The sequence below is a fragment of the Neopsephotus bourkii genome, unplaced genomic scaffold (genome assembly GCF_033783945.1).
Source record: "Neopsephotus bourkii isolate Nb327-2 ecotype Australia unplaced genomic scaffold, CSIRO-AGI_Nbou_v1 NB_873, whole genome shotgun sequence".
NCBI lineage: Eukaryota > Metazoa > Chordata > Aves > Psittaciformes > Psittacidae > Neopsephotus > Neopsephotus bourkii.
The window spans coordinates 1814895-1832128 of NW_026901367.1; the positions used below are offsets into that span (position 1 = coordinate 1814895).

The 17234-nt window shown below is 44.9% G+C and overlaps 2 protein-coding genes across 3 annotated transcripts; one reads left to right on the forward strand and one right to left on the reverse strand.

The window, feature by feature from the left end:
- Positions 1–880: 880 nt before the first annotated feature.
- On the reverse strand, positions 881–2400 carry LOC133214136 (prolyl-tRNA synthetase associated domain-containing protein 1-like). The gene is made up of 2 exons (XM_061356846.1): positions 2263–2400; positions 881–1599 (listed from the first exon to the last, which is right to left on the reverse strand). The coding sequence occupies exons 1-2, from the start codon at positions 2347–2349 to the stop codon at positions 1162–1164; spliced, it is 525 nt and encodes a 174-aa protein (XP_061212830.1). The 5' UTR covers positions 2350–2400; the 3' UTR covers positions 881–1161.
- A 5157-nt stretch (positions 2401–7557) lies between these two features.
- MTIF2 (mitochondrial translational initiation factor 2) lies at positions 7558–16725 on the forward strand. Of its 2 annotated transcripts, none has more exons than XM_061356847.1 (13): positions 7558–8124; positions 8638–8743; positions 9214–9385; positions 9842–10002; positions 10555–10731; positions 11249–11388; positions 12400–12524; positions 13126–13330; positions 13952–14204; positions 14877–15017; positions 15812–15976; positions 16176–16316; positions 16475–16725. In XM_061356847.1, exons 1-13 carry the CDS (start codon positions 7900–7902, stop codon positions 16642–16644), a joined length of 2181 nt encoding a protein of 726 aa, XP_061212831.1. In that variant the 5' UTR covers positions 7558–7899; the 3' UTR covers positions 16645–16725. The 2 variants fall into 2 exon arrangements, with proteins under 2 accessions (XP_061212831.1, XP_061212832.1); XM_061356848.1 differs by having other exon boundaries at positions 7996–8124; positions 8602–8743.
- The last annotated feature ends 509 nt before the right edge of the window (positions 16726–17234 follow it).

Sequence of the window (17234 nt, forward strand, 5' to 3'; positions counted from 1 at the left end):
TCATCTTCACATTGTGTCCCTTGCTTTCACTGCTCCCATCTCTGGGTTTTGGAAGGGTACCTGTTGCCACAGCACATTTACTGGACTTCATGGAGTTTCTGCTGCTTCTGTCTTCAACACACATTCTGTTTGAAGGGGGTTTATTCATTTAGGCAAGAGAGGAGGAGAAGGGATTGAGAGATTGCGTGTTGAGCATGTAGTGGTCATGCAACAGTGGATGTTTCTCTGTACAAAGTATCACGTATTGAAAGCCAAATCGGCCTCCCCTCAACCTCTAGGCACACATGGATGTTTGTCAGGGGAAGGCAGTCTCCTTTTCCCAATGGGAGAAGCTCAAGTACAGCCCCTTGTTGTATCCTTCTCTCCACTTGTGTAGGTGTTGGTTAAGGTACACTGGAGCACAGACACAACAAAACCATACACAGACATTGGTGCAGCTCCCGATTGTATTAACTTTGCTCCCAAGCATCACCAACACAGATCAGGAACCCACAGTAATGTTACTCCTTCGAGCTCTTCCGTTAGAAGGGAGGCTGGTACCAGGGTTTGTATCCCAGTTGCTGAGAAGCTCTAGAAATGAGTGAGGTGCATGTCTGTGCTCACGGGGCAAGCACAAGGTAACTTCCCAAGGGGGGGATATTTGAAAGTGAAAATGCAGCTAAAAACATAGACAATCAAATGTGGTTTTGGTAGTGTAGGCAAACTGTTTTTTTCTACGTGAAAAAAGGAAAGCAATGTGTAGTAGAGGATGAGTAGGTACAGGTACGCAGCAGAGACACCTCTGTCCTGTGTGTACTGACAATATTGTGGAACTTTAATTTCTTAGATCCTAATGATGTTTTAAGTTTAACCCTTCAGGGCCAGTACCACACATGGGAAGTTCCAGTTTTATCTGTTTTGTTAATAAAGACTGTAACATTATTTAAGTAACACCTTTTCTGGTTACTCAGTGATGGACTGCAAACATGTCTTTTTAAGAATATCCTGTTCAACGTCTAATGACCCAAAGACCCAATGAATTTTTTCTCCCCAGATCATAAATTTACACAATTGAAAGAGTAAAAAGGAGTGAGCCTGGGTTTTCCAGTTTTATTTGTAATGAGACTTTTGTCAGTTGTATTTTACAAAACCTATGCCTCGCCATAAAAAAGTGAACTTCAGCTACTTTGTGTCCTCATCAAAACGTATGATGATGGGATCGTGCCCTGTTGATCTCACAAACCTCAAGAAGTCGTCAGGGCTCAAACCCATGGTTGCACAGTTTGTCATTGGGTGGAAATACACCTTCTCGTGGCCACCCTCCAGGAAGGCAGCGTCCAGCACCAGCCTCACCTCCCCCTGGTCACAGAAGAGCGCCAGCGGTGTGGCACAGCCCTGGCCCACCTTCAGCTTTTCCAGCATGGAGTTTTCATCAGCAAACCTCAGGTTCCCGCTTCCAAGGCCCAGTTTTCTTGCGAGGTCAGTTAAACTGATCTGCCTGTCGTGCAGGAGAGTCACCAGCCAGAAGCCTTTCTTCTTTTTGTCCTTAAGGAAGAGGTTTTTACTGTGACCTCCTTTCATGTGTTGGACATGAGGCATCATTTCTTCAACAGTGAACACCTGGAAAATGCCATCAGTGCAGTGTGAGACACTGTATCCCGTTAGACTTTTGGTTGTGTACTGGCAGTACCTTTTGTTAAATACTTAGAAAATGACTGAATGTTACACTCAGCCTAAAAACTGTACCCTTTTATGAAGGAGTTTTAACAGAACACAAATAAAATGTGACATAACTGCTCCTGCGCAGTTCCTGATCCATTTCTGTCTTCTATACAGCAAGAACTACACTTTAAAGGTGCAGACAGGCAGGACTGACAGCACTGCTTTTACAGGCAGACGGGGGTGACGTGGCATGCGTGCTTTTAAATGGGAGTGAGAAACACTTTGGAAAGCTTGAGATGCTCTCAACTTCTAAGTGAAGAAGTGGGTGAGCTGCAGCTCCTGAAACTGGAGGGGGGAAAAGGGGAACAGGAACACAGAGAGGGATCAACCCAGCCCCCCAGAAAAACCCAGGAACATTCTGCCAAGCCAATGGCTGCAGGTCCAGTGGGTGGGAGATTCCCTATCGATTCTTACTTATGGTGCAAAATCACCTACAGAGCATAAAGCTGCCCTGCAGCTCGCTCTGCCCTCTGTGTGTGACTGTAACTAGGAAAGATGCGGAGGACGCAGAGAGGGGCGCGCTCGGAGGGAGCAGAGCAGCGGCCCTGACGCGGTCCCTACCTCGGGGTGCTCGGCGGTGACCGTGGCGATGCCCAAGTCCCGCAGCCGCTGCTCCAACGCCTCCCGCAGCTCCGGCGCCGCCGCCATCGCCGCCTCGCTCCGCCGGGGCCGGGCCGGGCCGGGCCGCGCTTCCGCCCCTTCCGCCGTGCAGCGGCCGCCTTCCGCGCTGGTAACGGGGCGGCCGCCTTGCGCTGCCCCTCGCACGGGGACCGGGATCGGAGCCGGGTCCTTCGGCTTGCAGGAACCGGAGCCGGGTCCCTCGGCTTGCAGGAACCGGAGCCGGGTCCCTCGGCTTGCAGGAACCGGAGCCGGGCACCTCGGCTTACAGGAGCCGGAGCCGGGTCCCTCGGCTTGCAGGAACCGGAGCCGGGCACCTCGGCTTGCGCCCCGTTGCTGGGATGGGCGGCGGGGGTAAGCCCTCGGCAGCGCAGTCGGTCAGATGGGAAGTGAGGTCTCGGCCATCCGGTCGAACTGGAAGCAGGGCAGTGTGGAGCTGGTAAGACTGGGTCAGAATGTGAGGTCTCCATCTGTGGAGACACTCAAAACCCGTGGGACGTGATCCTGGTCAGTCTGGGATCCGACCCTGCTCAAGCCAGGGTTTGAGACCATCTCCAGAGGTGCATTCCCACCTCCACTGCTCTGTGATCCCACCACACAGGAGACCAGAGCTTGCTCTCTCCTATGGGGCAGGCGAATCTGTCCCTCCTGTCCTACAGCTCCAGGAGCTTCCTGCCTTCCCCCTTCGGCCTCTCCTGGTTGGAAAGCAGTTATCCATAACACTGCTCCATACGTGTCCCCATACCCCCCCTCCCATGCAGCTGAATACATTCCATGATTCCTAAAACATGTCTTTGTCACACAATGCCTTTAGAACAATACATGCTTTGACATACACTAGGTTTCCCCACCCAACATGAACTGTGTTTGGTTCAAACACTGGTTTCAGAACAGGTATTTGTTCTATATATACCTACCTGCATATGCCCACTGTAATTTCAGGAGCCAGCTTAGTTTTGCTGAAATGTTGCTGCTAAAGAAGGAAGTTAAGAAAGAATCAAAGCTAGAAAAACCAAAATAAACTCTTTAGGGAATGAGACACATTAAAAAGGAGAACTGCAAAATCAAATGTGGGGTTTTTTAAAGGCAGCCAGTAATAACGAAGAGCTGCCACTAAGGGATAAAGCCAAGCAGTAACGGCCACAGTTAAGTGGAAACTATTTCTACAACCCAAACCATGGTCCTGACTTGTGACATCAGAAACTGTCTGTTTTCAGTTTGCCCTGCAGGAAAACAGGCAATCTGTGATGAAGCTTTAAATTAGAACAGCATGGATCTGTGGCTAAGAGACACGTGGATACAGTATGACCCACGCTAATTCCCAGAGCCTTAGAGCAGCACACAAAGATTTGCAGTGGAAGATCAACCCAAAAAGCAGATTTGCACCAAGCTCTGGTGACTGTTTTGTGTGATAAATTTACCTTTTAAATAGAGTTTTCCAGGTGAATCCCAGGCTCATGTGAAGGACACAGTGCCCTCAGGATGACAGCTGGCAGCTCTGTGGGTCATAGAACCATAGAATAGTTAGGGTTGGAAAGGACCTTAAGATCATCCAGTTCCAACCCCCCTGCCATGGGCAGTGTCCTGGGTTCAGCAGTAGCAGTCATTTTTCTCCTTCTTGGTAGCTTGTGCAGTGCTGTGTTTTGACTTTCGGCCTGGGAGCAGTGCTGATAACAATGATGTTTTGGTTTGGCCAAGGACTTTGTGAGCCTCATGCTCTGACAGAGAGGAGGGAAGCCGGGAGGAAGCAGAGACAGGACACCCGACCCAAACTGACCAAAGCCATATTCCATACCACAGCACGTCATGCCCTGGGTGTAACTGAGAGTTACCCGGAAGGGCTGAGACTGCAGGGTTGGAGGAGGTATTGGTCAGTGCTTGGTCGGGCTGGGGGGGTGAGTTATCGGTCGGCTGGTGGTGAGGTGGTGTATTATCTTCCCTTGTTATTTCCTTTATCATTACTATTATTGGTGGTAGCAGTAGTGATTTGTGTTATACCTTAGTTACTGAACTGTTCTTATCTCAACCCGTGGGAGTTGCATTCTTTCTGATTCTCCTCTCCGTCCCCCCAAGAGTAGCGGGAGGGCAAGAAGTGGGGGGGGAGTGAGTGAAAGCTGTCTGGGTGGAGTTAAACCACGACAGGCAGGGACACCTCACACTAAACCATGGCACCCAAGGCTCTGTCCAACCTGGCCTTGAACAGTGCCAGGGATGGAGCATTCACAGCTTCCCTGGGCAACCCATTCCAGTGCCTCACCACCCTCACAGGAAAGAACTTCTTCCTTATATCCAATCTAAACTTCCCCTGTTTCAGTTTGAACCCATTACCCCTTGTCCTACCACTACAGTCCCTAATGAAGAGTCCATCCCCAGCATCCCTATAGCCCCCCTTTAGATACTGGAAGCTGCTCTGAGGTCTCCACGCAGCTTCTCTTCTCCAGGCTGAACAGCCCCAACTTTCTCAGCCTGTCTCCATACAGGAGCTGCTCCAGCCCCTGATCATCCTCGTGGCCTCCTCTGGACTTGTTCCAATGGTTCCATGTCCTTTTTATGTTGAGGACACCAGAACTGCACACAATGCTCCAGGTGAGGTCTCACAAGAGCAGAGCAGAGGGGCAGGATCACCTCCTTCGCCCTGCTGGTCACTCCTTTTGATGCAGCCCAGGATACGGTTGCTTTCTGGGCTGCAGGCGCACACTGCAGCCGGCTCATGTTCATTTTCTCATTGACCAGCACCCCCAAGTCCTTCTCTGCAGGGCTGCTCTGAATCTCTTCTGTAAAAATCCATGTGCATGAGCCATGTTTGAGTCCATGTGCTTGTGTGGTCTTTGTGCCCAATTCACCTCCCTGTGCAGGAACACAGACTACACTGAGCATCTTTGTACAACCTTCGGTGTTTAAGTTTGGGGGCTTTTAATTGTGCTTTATTTTTTAGATGGTTTTTCCCATTTTACCTTTGTAGAAACACTCGAGGGCCCTGTGCATTGTCAAGGTATCAGTTCCTGACACATTCATCAGCAGGCGGTCCCTCTGAAATACAGGACACAGTTTTTGGTCAATACCCTGCATCATAAACGAGCAAATACCACAGTGAGATACTGAGGGCTGCACAACATGTAGATGCCACCTATTCTGTGTGGAAAACCCACATTAAGGGCAAAGTGTGTAAAATGAACAGCTCAAACAGATATAAAGTTATGGTTATTACTCGTAACACACAATTTGCAACCACTTCATGGGAGATCGTTGTTCAAGCAGTGCTGTCCCAAGTGGACATCGAGGCTGTAGGTTGTTATAGAGGTAATCTGGGATTATCTATGGGTTTTACAAACAACACTGATGGAATAGTAAGGATTTTACAAAAAAACATTTACAGAGCTTCCTCTTAGGTATTTTTTTCTCCTGGTCTATTAGGTGATATTATTTTAGAGATGCCAAATTAGAACTTTAAACACTATCAGCAGTGTTAAAGCTTTGGAGGTGGAATGGGAGGGCACAGAACCCCAGACCAGTTTGTGTTGAAGGGACCTTAAAGCTCCTCCAGCTCCAACCCCTGCCCCGGGCAGGGACCCCTTCCACTGGAGCAGCTTGCTCCAAGCCCCTGTGTCCAACTTGGCCTTGAGCACTGCCAGGGATGGGGCAGCCACAGCTTCTCTGGGCACCCTGTGCCAGCGCCTCAGCACCCTCACAGGGAAGAGCTTCTGCCTAAGAGCTCAGCTCAGTCTCCCCTCGGGCAGGTTCAAGCCATTCCCCTTGGCCTGTCCCTACAGGCCCTTGTCCCAAGCCCCTCTCCAGCTTTCCTGCAGCCCCTTTAGGCACTGGAGCTGCTCTAAGGTCTCCCCTTCAGGAGCCTTCTCTTCTCCAGGCTGACCCAGCCCAGCTCTCTCAGCCTGGCTCCAGAACAGTGCTGCTCCAGCAGCTCCATGGCCTCCTCTGGGCTCGCTCCATCAGCTCCACATCCCTCTCCTGTTGTTGAACATTGCATATTAAAAATAACATCTGCTCACAGGCAGAAGAACCCCAAATTTAATTATGTGTGTGTGTACGTAAATACAGAGCCGCAGGATGCGATAACAGCTCAAACACCATCCAGCATTCCCAACAACGCCACCGGCCCCTCCGTCCTGTCAGGCACTTTCCCGCCCTCCGTGAGGAGAGGAGCGCGCACGGGCAGTCGCCTCTGCGCATGCGCAATGGCCGCCGCGCCGACGGGCGCCTGCGCAGTAGAGCTGTGAGCCCGGAGTCAGGCACGGGGGTAAGGCGGGGAGGGGCAGCCATGGGGGTTTCTTGGTGGGACGGGGTGCGGGGGGGCTCCGGTGCCGGAGCCCCGGGGAAGGGGATGCGGGAGGCCGTGACCGCGGGGAAAGCTGCCGCTGCCGGGTCTGCGGTGCCGGTACGGGGCGGTGCGGCGCAGTCCCCCTGGCAGCGGGGTGAGGGTGTTGTGAGGCGGCTGCTCGTGTCCTGCCCTCAGGGTCTGTGGAGCCGGGTGGCTTCTGTGCGGTGCCGGCCAAAGCGATGAGCTGAATTGCTATCGGGGAGCGCCGGTCCCGGCACTGCTGACCCTGAGATCCCGGAGTGGTTTCCTTGCTGTTCGCAACCTCCCCTGGGTTTGTGCTCCGTGAGCTTGTCCTGCTTCATCCTGAGCTTGTGTTAGTTTTCCGTGTATGCAGTCTTGTGGGTTCCTTGGCTTTACCGGTTCTGGCTCTTTAAAGTTCTCATCAGGGAGAAAAAACCCACCAAAGTAGTTGGTTTGGGTTGGTTAGGTGTCATCTTCTCACTTCTGCAGGTATCTGGATACAGGAGAGTTTATAAAGTGACTGCAGTTGTTTTGGGAGGAACTGATAGCATTAATTCGGAGCTGCTTGGAAGACCATACAAAGCCACCTCTGAGGGAAGAGGTAGAAGGTGCAGAGCATGGCATCGCTGAGCACAGGGACTTAAATAGCTGTGAACAGGAAAAGAAGTTCAAATAGGAGACAGACTGTTGTGCAGGGTAGTTCACAAAATGACCCAAGCCAAAGTTAAGATGGTTAAAACAATATGCGGGATGATCTGACAGAAGCATCTTGGAAAGCTTAGTTGCTAAGGCAGGGCTTAGCCTCAAAGGGCATCTCTGTCCACCTGACAGCACTGGTGTTACTACAGTGCTACAGAGCTGTAGTGGTGGTATATGCTCTTGTACGAAGCATACTGCAGGTGTGGTTTACAGAGAGGTTTGTTGCACCTGGATAACTACTGGTACAGAGCAAGGCATCCAAATGTCCCTTTTTTTCTAGGTAATGCCAACCCAAAATGTAGTAGTTTATATTAAAGATCAGTGGAGGAAGGTGTAAGATTTGTAAGCTGTGGCAATATTAGTAGATCTGTGTGTCTGCAGTGCAATAGTGGAGGGAAGTGAAGCACTGAAGGGAACTGAAAAAACTGGAGCAGTTACTGAACAGATCAACTTTTTCAGCATTAAAAGGCCTGTTTTGAAACACAACACTCGTGCCTTGTGTTCTTGCCTGTATTATCACAGGGAAGAGTATCTTTCAGCTTTGAGTCTGATTTCAATGTGTCCTTTGTATTTGCAGTGAGGAGATGAATCGGGGGTTGATACTGAAGTTTGAGAATCTGTTGCAGTTACGTGGTGCTTGTCGGCAGCTGCGGACTCTGTCCTACAGGAAAGTTTCCAGGGCACAATGGAAGCCTGTGCAGTCATCTGCACATCCCGTGGGATCCACCCTTCTGTATCCACACTTCTGGCAAGAAGACAAATCAATCAGTATCGCCTTACCGCAGCGCAGACATCTAGCTACAAAGGAGGTGACTAACAACGTCCAGTGATCTCTGGCTTTATGTGGAAAGTGCAAGAGCTCAGTTTGAAGGTTTTAATTACAGAAAGAAGAGCTTTATTAATGACTATAGAGGAGCTTTTATAAATGTATAAGACAGAATGTACTTAATATATGACTACACTGTGACTTCCTCTCAGATGTTAAAGTGCTTATACCAGCAGCATCATGAATCCTGCAGAGGCAGGCGCAAGTTAGTTACTACAAACAGAAATTAAAATTTTGTTAATTTTTCCCCTTGTTTTGAAATATTCAGAATGAAAAAGATTGTGTAGTATCCTGTACATTTTAAATATTCACCATGGTGTGTTAAGTCATTCATTTATCATAGTTCATTAGTATCGTAGTAAAAATACATATTTACATCATATGGCTTGATTTTTTTACATCGGTGATTTACATAATTGTCTCTTTAATATTGTTTTTATTATTTCTTACTTTATGCCAGCTGTGTGTTCCTATATATGTGTCTAATTCCATGTAGGAGACAAAAAAGAAGAAAAAGAAAGTACTGCTAACAAAAGGTGAAGTGGAGATAAGGCAGAAGATGACTGTTGAGGAACTTGCACGAGCTATGGGTAAAGATATAGGTGAGGCCGTGCTCTGTTGTTTGAGATCAAATGAAACACAGCAGTTAAAATCTGTCATGCCACTTTCAAGAGTGGCAAAGGGAAAGGTGTCTATGATGGCATCAGTCAGTGGTTGCTAATCCCTCCCTTAGCAAGGTAAATTGCACCCATACCAAAGGTTTAGGTGAGTTTTAGTTGTTTCCTTCTTAGGGGTTAATGGAAAAGCAGGCTCTGAAAATCTGAGTGAAAAATAAGATTGCAGCATCTAACATAGTTGTTTTCAGTAGATGCTTCTCAGTCAAGTTCTTCTCTGCAAGTCTGTAGCCTAACAGGGACTTGCAGATCAATCTAAAGGCAAAATGCTTTGTGAATGAAATTTATTAGCATGATAGAAACGACTAATGAAAAAGTCTTAAATTGTATGAAGTGGGATGTTCTTGTCCCACATGTGTTTGTGGATATAATTGTTAAATGTCTTTGTCTTTTTACAGATCATATTTATGAAGTGCTGCTGTACACAGACATTGACCTTGATTCACTGGAACCAGATTCCACCTTGTATGAAGACCATATCAAGACCATTGTTAAAAAATCAGGAATGAAGTATAAATCGGCAAAACTGAAAGAGGAAAAAGAAAGAGAAAACACAGATGCTGTCAAGAGGCAAGTTGTAAACTGTTCTTTTGGGTTTTTTTTTATCCTACTTGCTTCTGCCGATGTTTTTCATAGACTGTATTTCCTTTGTTCTGATGATATGTTGGTGTATCTTATACAGTTGTGATCTGGTAATATGTAATAGGGAAGTTTTACTATTTTGATTTCTTTGGCCATAAAGTTGATAACTTGGATTTGGTTTTGTTTAGGTGAGCTTTTTCTGTGCTCTTTCCTGGAGAAAAGCCAATTCTTCTTTGCTTTACTGAATTGCTGTATGAATTGCTTCAGTAAGACTGAATACTAACAGAGCTAACTGGGGGGTGTAGCTGGGAGTTGATCTTAGTGGGGAGCCTCACCCGTTCATCACTTGAGTTCTGGTAAATGGCTCTTCATGAGCTGTAGTGGGTGTGCATATCACTCAATGAACTTTGGTATTTACAAACCACCTCATTGCTGTAATTGTAGGCCTCCTGCAGACCCAGCAGTACTAACCCCCAGACCCCCGGTTGTTACCATCTTGGGCCACGTAGATCATGGGAAAACAACCTTACTTGACAGCCTGCGAAAAACTCAGGTGGCAGCAATGGAAGCAGGAGGCATCACCCAGCACATTGGTGCTTTCCTTGGTATGAATCATGTCTACATGCTTGTGTAGAACCCAGCTTATTTTCCATCTCACATCTCGGGCTGACTTTCTGCCAATTCACGGGAGAAAAATCTTGCAACATAAACAGTGTATATGTAAGCAGTGAAAAAGGAAATCATCAATTGTGATAACTGTCATAGCTGTGTGGATGGAACTTAGAAGTGGGTTGTCTGCACAGTTGATACTAGACTAGGTGTTCAAGGCCAGGTTGGATGGGGCTTGGAGCAACCTGCTATAGCGGAAGGTGTCCCTGCTGGGGCAGGGGTTTGGAACAGAATGAGCTTTAAGGTCTTTCCAACACAAACTTTGATTCTACTATGATTCTACTTTGGATTATTGAAGATCCCAGGACACTTTTTTTCCCTGAGGATTTAAAAGCATGTTTCACTCCATGCCAGCAGTTATCCATTTGCCTCAAATATGTCATTATTATTAAAAAGAGTTCTTAAAGGAGTGATACTTGATTTACAGTATGACAAATAAAGTTCTGAGAAATGGTGATTTTAAATGTGCCATATCCATTTGTTCACAGTGCATTTACCTTCTGGGGAAAAGATAACTTTTCTGGATACTCCTGGACATGCAGCTTTTTCAGCCATGAGAGCAAGAGGTACCCATGTTACTGACATTGTCATACTGGTCATAGCAGCAGAAGATGGAGTAATGCAACAAACTATAGAATCCATTCAGCATGCTAAAAATGCAGGAGGTAAGGTGTTCACCTTGTTAATATTACACTTTGGAGTGGCAAGTCCAGTACTCAAAGTAAATGGACAAGGTGTGTGTTACTGTGCAGATCAAACAGTGAATACTTTGCAAACTCTCAAAAGAAACTCCTTGGACTGGAATCCACACACTTGGGAAGGAACTGTTGTTACTTTCCTTTCCTTCTGTCCTGGGAAGGTGTTTGAAAATGTACTGAATGTTGCAGTAATACATAAAGATATTAAAATACTAAGGTTTTTGCAGGGCTTGCACGTTTGTGAGAACCCCCTTATAGGGTGTATCTGTGGGGGTTATTGGGGCTGGTTTTCCTCTTCCATAGTAAGATAACTCCTCCAGCTTACTCGTGGTAGTTCAGATCTCAATGCCTACTCAGGGAATAGGCACAAAGTGAGGTCGTGTGCTCTAAGTGGACATAACCTGCTCTAACCTTTTATTGCAGTTGTGTTACTAGCAGAAATGTATGGTTAGCTTGGTAAAGAGTTTGTGTGTTCTCCTTTTAGTTCCTCTTATCCTCGCCATTAATAAATGTGACAAACCTGAAGCTGATCCTGAAAGAGTAAAGAAGGAATTGCTGGCCTATGATGTGGTCTGTGAAGAGTTTGGAGGTGATGTTCAAGCTGTAAATATTTCTGCACTCAAGGTAAAGTTTTGGTGGAAAGAATGATGGTGTTCCTGGGTGCTAATACGTGCATACAGCTGCAGTTTATTTGTCAGCTGGAAATTAAAATGCTTATCTTCCTGGTGTTTGACACCTTACCATGAGCTTACCAAGTGCTGCTGGCTCTCACCAGAGTCATTTAAAACATCCTCCTGTCATATTTTGAGGCTCTGATCTTCAGTCAGCAATAATATATCAGTTTTCTTCTGGTTATTTTTTCAGGTTAATGCTAATTGCTGTTTCCTCATGTATTTGCTCACTGTATGAAATCAGAATCAAGGTTGTTGATAGTGCTATGCAGGGAGAGGAAAATTCAGACAAGGGTGAATGAGTGTTTTCCTAACACTTGCCTAATCACAGGAATATAGTTCTGTAGTGGTCTTACAGGATTTACCATCATCCTGGCAAACAACTGAGAGCTAGAAAGTGAAAACCCAAGTAAAATCAGGACTTTAGTTTTGTGGTGGCCAAAGCAGCTTTGTCCAAACTGCTGCAGCAGCGTCTTATTGCAGCAGCATCCTTATTGCTGGCTTTCCAAATGTACCCCAAGGAATTCTCTTAAGTTTTCAGGCAAGTTCAAGACCTTTTGAAGCCATGTCCTTAGACTTTAAAATAGCCATACGTAAAAACAGCTTCTTCATTCACTTCTATAGCACGCATTGTTGCCCTGATTCATGTAGATCTGAATCTGCTGACTGACAGCTGGCTCCTGGTATCTGTTCTCAAAACCAAAGTGTAATTAGAACAAATTGGGGGGAAAAGAGAAGAAAACAGACCAACAGTTTTGTCTCTATGGTGTCCTGGAGTCCTGACTGGGTGGTAGATGTCATCAAGTTTCAGTTTGGGCTGTTTGGCTAGTTGGGGTTTTTGGGGGTTGTTTGGTTGTGGTTTTGCTTTGTTTTTCAATTTGCATTCCTAATACACTTGTAGCAAATTATTGCAAGGTTTATAATTAATATATATATATATTTGTGTGTATACGATTTTACACAGGGTGAAAACTTGATGGTTTTAGCAGAAGCAACTGTTGCTTTAGCAGAGATGTTAGAGCTGAAGGCAGATGCCACGGGTCTGGTAGAGGGGACTGTAATTGAGTCTCGCAAAGACAAAGGGAAGGGGTAAGTAACCTGCTACCTTTTCAGCTTTCATGAAGCAACCTGTAACAGCGCAGAGATCCTGTTCAGCTGGTTTGTACCTCAGGATTTATGTTTAATATTGAACTTTCTGTCGTTAAACTGTAACAATTTCTTTGCTGTGTTTGTGACTGAAGCATTGAATTGTTACTGTACAGCATGAGAGGCAGAAAAAGAAGTTTAAAGTGATAGGGCAAAATTCATCATCTCACTGAAGTTAAATCCTGTAAGCACAGGAAATAGCTTAAAATGCTACAATAGATGCAGTTTTTAAAAGTTTCATTAAAAAATAGGAATGATGAAGTTTAATATTCATAATACATACACGAATTTTGCTGAATTATGTGTAACCTGACATTGTGCTGTTTCAAATGTCGTAGTTCCTTTGCAGATTCTCTGGTAACAAGGTGTGTTTTGCCCTCTAAAAATGAACTGAATTCTAGAAAGTTGTTGGGGTTTGGGGTTTCTTTTGGTGGTGAGTTCACTTAATGCTTTAAATGTGTTTCTTACTGAAGCTAACTGCAAAAAAATGGAAGAAGAGTCACTTTAATTTTGCCTGTTATTTCTCTCCTCTGCTCTTTACTAGTCCAGTTACTACAGCCATCATCCAAAGAGGAACTCTGCGAAAAGGCTGTATTCTGGTTGCAGGGAAGACGTGGGCAAAAGTGCGTTTCATGTTTGATGAGAATGGCAAAGCTGTAGATGCAGCCTCTCCAGGCATCCCAGTGGAAATCATGGGCTGGAAGGATGTCCCTTCAGCAGGAGATGAGGTCCTTGAAGTAGAATCTGAGGTACAGAATGACCTCTTTAATGGAAAACTCACACTGCAGTGAGGTGGAGGGGAAGGAGCTGAGTGAGAAACAGGTGATAGCTTTCATTGTAAATAACCTGGATAATTTGGTGAAAGATGAAGGATGAGCATGGGTGTTGAGACCTGAACTAGGTGCTCTGAAAGATATCCAGGATATATCCAGGATATGTTCTGTGTTCCCTTTTTGAAGGCACAGAAGACTTTTATATGATCACACTATCATCCTACCTGGGGAACAATCCACTGCTTAATTATATCAGTGTTTTAATTTTAGAATCAGAGAACTAGTTTCTGTCAAGAACATGCATAAAATACAGCTTGAAATAGGTGTGGTGAGAGCTGGCCAAACACCACATGGAATAATGAACAATAATTATTCTCTGCAGTGCAGAGTTACCATAAGAATAAGCCTTGAGTCATCTTGTAACCGAGGAAAGAAGCTGTTGTGCTTATTCTCTGCCATACTTGCAGCAAAATCTACTGTTAAATGTGAAAGTAAATGAGTGAGGCTGTAGAGAAGATGCAAAATGCAGAAGCTGCATTACTGTGGAGTTTTCTAGTGCAGTGCTGTGAAAGATAATGTTTCTGTCTTCCTGCCCAGCAAAGGGCACATGAAGTTGTGGCTTGGAGAACCTATGTTGAACAACAGGAGAAGCTGAAAAAGGATGTGGAAGTTATTGAGGCAAAGCAAAAGGAGCACAGGATGGAATATGAGAAGAAGCACCAGCAGCTAGCCCATCTGACCTGGAGGCAGAGGAAGGCGGTGCTGTACAAGGAGAACAAGCACGTCATGTTTTTAAAGCCTAAAGAGAAAACAGAGATGGACAAAAACGTGCTCTCGGTAATTGTTAAAGGTGCTGCTCTATTCTGTTTAAACATTGGTTCTGTGTTTCTCAAATGCTCAGTTTGAAGCATAGCACTAAACTAGTAAGAACATTCTGTTACCAGCAGTCTGATGAGTGCAAACCTGAACAGGTTATTGAACCTCTCTGAGTCAGAGGGTGGGCATCCAAAAACACCCAGTGGTCAGAAGGATGCACTTCCAGCAGGGACAGAGAAACAGGAAAATTACAAGCCTGAACCCCTTACCCAGAAACTCCTGAGTAAACCCCATAAAAGTGTCTCTAGATATATGTTAAAAATATGTATATTAAAAGAATCAAGTACAAGCTGTATGAACAGCAGTACTGTATCAGCAAAATGGAGGACAAGAACAATTATGTATTAGTTAAAGTGGGACAGGGAGAATTTGGTTTGACCTCACATTTAGTGATACACAGTGACAGTAGTAGCTGATAAACCATGCAAACCTGACCTGAAAATGACTGCAGATGTAGATCCTCTGTCCTACTGTATTTATTGAATTCATTGTTAGGTGTGTTTTAACATACTGCTGAAAATACAGTAAGAATGATGGATGTCAAAAGCCTTCCTGTTCTATAGTGTGAAGTTGCCAAGTGCTTAGTTCTACTTCAGTGTTTCTCTGATGTGTACAAAGTGAGCAGTGCTGCTGTTTATACACACAGGTGATGTGGATGGATCTGTTGAAGCTATTCTGAACATCCTGGACAGCTACGATGCTGACAGTGAATGTAAATTGGATATCATTCACTTTGGAATGGGAGATATCAGTGAAACTGATATAAGTCTTGCTGAAGCTTTTAATGGTATGTGTTTAAAAACGGATTTAGTTAGTACAAGCTCTTTATTGAAATGGGTAGTACTCATTCTGGTTTTGTTCTCTCAATAATAATTAGCAGCATCAGTAAGGTAAACCTGTATCTTAAATATGTTTCCTTTAACATCACACAGTGCAGGTAGGGGAGACTAGAAATACCACAACCCAGAAGGACTTTTGGCAAGTTAAATTGTTAAGGTTAAACTCTGACTCTTTGTTCAGGTTGTTTTATGATGCTCAAACAGGGCAAAGCTAGAATAGTCGGTTACAAAAGAATTCCCTTTTGCTCAGGGAGGTAATTGGAAAGACTGTGTTGGTAGTTGTTCCCATATATACCCCCTAACGCTTGCCTGCTGTAGACCGTGGGGTCATTGCACCTGTGATAGTCCACAGGTAGACAAGAATGATTTAGAAATTCACTTCCAACTTGATTTGACAACCAAGCTGTTTTTCCAGCCCCAGAATGGGAGGTCCTTATCCTTCAAATGAGCTCGGGTGAGTTGTAAGCAGTAGTTTCTGCTTTGATACATCTGGTTCTGTCACAGGTGAATGTTCTCTTAAGTCTTTTTTAGCCATTAGCTTTGATTCAAGGTTAGTAGCAGTCCATGTGCAATAGTGGTAGAAGTAAATGGTCTGTCCTTAAAAGGGAAGTAGTAAAATGCTGGGTTTTGTTTTGCAAACCACTAATTCTACCCTGTCTTTGCAAATGCAATGTTAAGGAATATTTATCGGTTAAAGTGTGATCCCTTGTAGTCATGTCTTGCTGATTGTTTTATTTACCAGGTGTTATATTTGGATTCAGTGTGAAAGCCAATGAAAGCATTAAACAGCTGGCTGCTAAAAAGGGAATAAAAATTAAACTTCACAATGTCATCTACAAACTTGTTGATGACTTGAAAGAGGAGCTGAACAGCAGGCTGCCCCCCTCTGTGGTGGAGAACACAGTAGGTGAGTTTTCATGGACTGAGAAATTCTTGCTCCCTAATGTAGCCTAAGGTTTATTCTCCAATGCAGTGTTCCTATTAAATCAAGTATTTCATATTCTCCTATATCTGTTATAAAGCTTGGTCAGTGGAAGAGTGGAGCTTGCTTCTGCTCACTGCCAGTTTGCTGTTCTCGTCTCCCTCATACAACTTTCTCCTTTCAGGGGAAGCTTCTGTTCTCAACATCTTCTCTGTAACAGTAGGAAAAAACAAAATTCCAGTTGCTGGATGCAGGGTACAGAAGGGGCTGCTGGACAAGAAAATGAAGTTCAAGTTAATCCGCAAGAGGGATGTTATTTGGAAAGGTAAGTGGCATTGCCACAAAACAGGAATTGCGTCCAAGCGCTGCTGGTGCCCTGTGAAGTTAGTGCAAAATGTACATGCCATATTCACAACAGAAAGGCAAACCAAAACACCCCCTCTGATATTGGTGATTTTCTTTGATGCACTTTTGTCTTTGTAGGATCTCTGTCATCACTGAAGCATCATAAAGATGATGTCCAGGTAATAAAAGCAGGCTTGGATTGTGGATTGAGTTTGGACAAGAATATAGAATTCATTATTGGAGATGAAATTATTTGTTATGAAGAAAAAGAAGTTCCACAGACAACTTCCTGGGATCCAGGATTTTAAAAGGCATTAACACTAAAGGACATGTATTGTTCCTGGCTGGCCTTCAACTCTTAACATTAAATGGACTTTCAAAGATGCACATGAACTGCTTCCTCTCTGATGTAACAATGTTCTGCTTTTAAATGTCAGCAACCATCTTACCTCACTGGAACATGAGATAAACTGTAACAACTGATAGCAAGCAGCTCAAGCATTTGAAACCATCACCCTCTATTTATGATGTCTATTGGTTCCAAATAGCCAGGCCATCTTCTTTCTCCCCCTCCTCAGTGCTGCTATAAAATTCCTCAGACCAATAGTAGGACTCTACTACCCTTTTCTCTAATACTGAGCATTGCAGACATAACTTCAGACCTCTGTTTTTCCAGACTATGTGTACGGTTTACTCCTTTCATGTTTAAAGATACCACTTCCAAGGTTAGCCAGTGTCATTTTTTTCCCTCTGCCATTGCTACTAGTTATCTCCTTTCAAGGAGACATAACTAACCAATGCGACTCCTTAAAGAAGTTGTTGCTTCAATCTAGAAACAAACTATTTCATCCTAGCTGACAGTCAGCATCTAAAGTTTCAAAGCCTTTTCGCACTTATC

What these genes read in the sequence shown, in the direction of transcription:
- MTIF2 (XM_061356847.1), top strand. Translation starts at nt 7,900, where the DNA reads ATGAATCGGGGGTTGATACTGAAGTTTGAGAATCTGTTGCAGTTACGT. An exon ending in AACACAGATGCTGTCAAGAG is followed by an intron (nt 9,386 to 9,841) that starts GCAAGTTGTAAA and finishes CTGTAATTGTAG; the next exon opens with GCCTCCTGCAGACCCAGCAG. An exon ending in GAGGGATGTTATTTGGAAAG is followed by an intron (nt 16,317 to 16,474) that starts GTAAGTGGCATT and finishes TTGTCTTTGTAG; the next exon opens with GATCTCTGTCATCACTGAAG.
- LOC133214136 (XM_061356846.1), bottom strand. Translation starts at nt 2,349, where the DNA reads ATGGCGGCGGCGCCGGAGCTGCGGGAGGCGTTGGAGCAGCGGCTGCGG. An exon ending in TCACCGCCGAGCACCCCGAG is followed by an intron (nt 1,600 to 2,262) that starts GTAGGGACCGCG and finishes GGCATTTTCCAG; the next exon opens with GTGTTCACTGTTGAAGAAAT.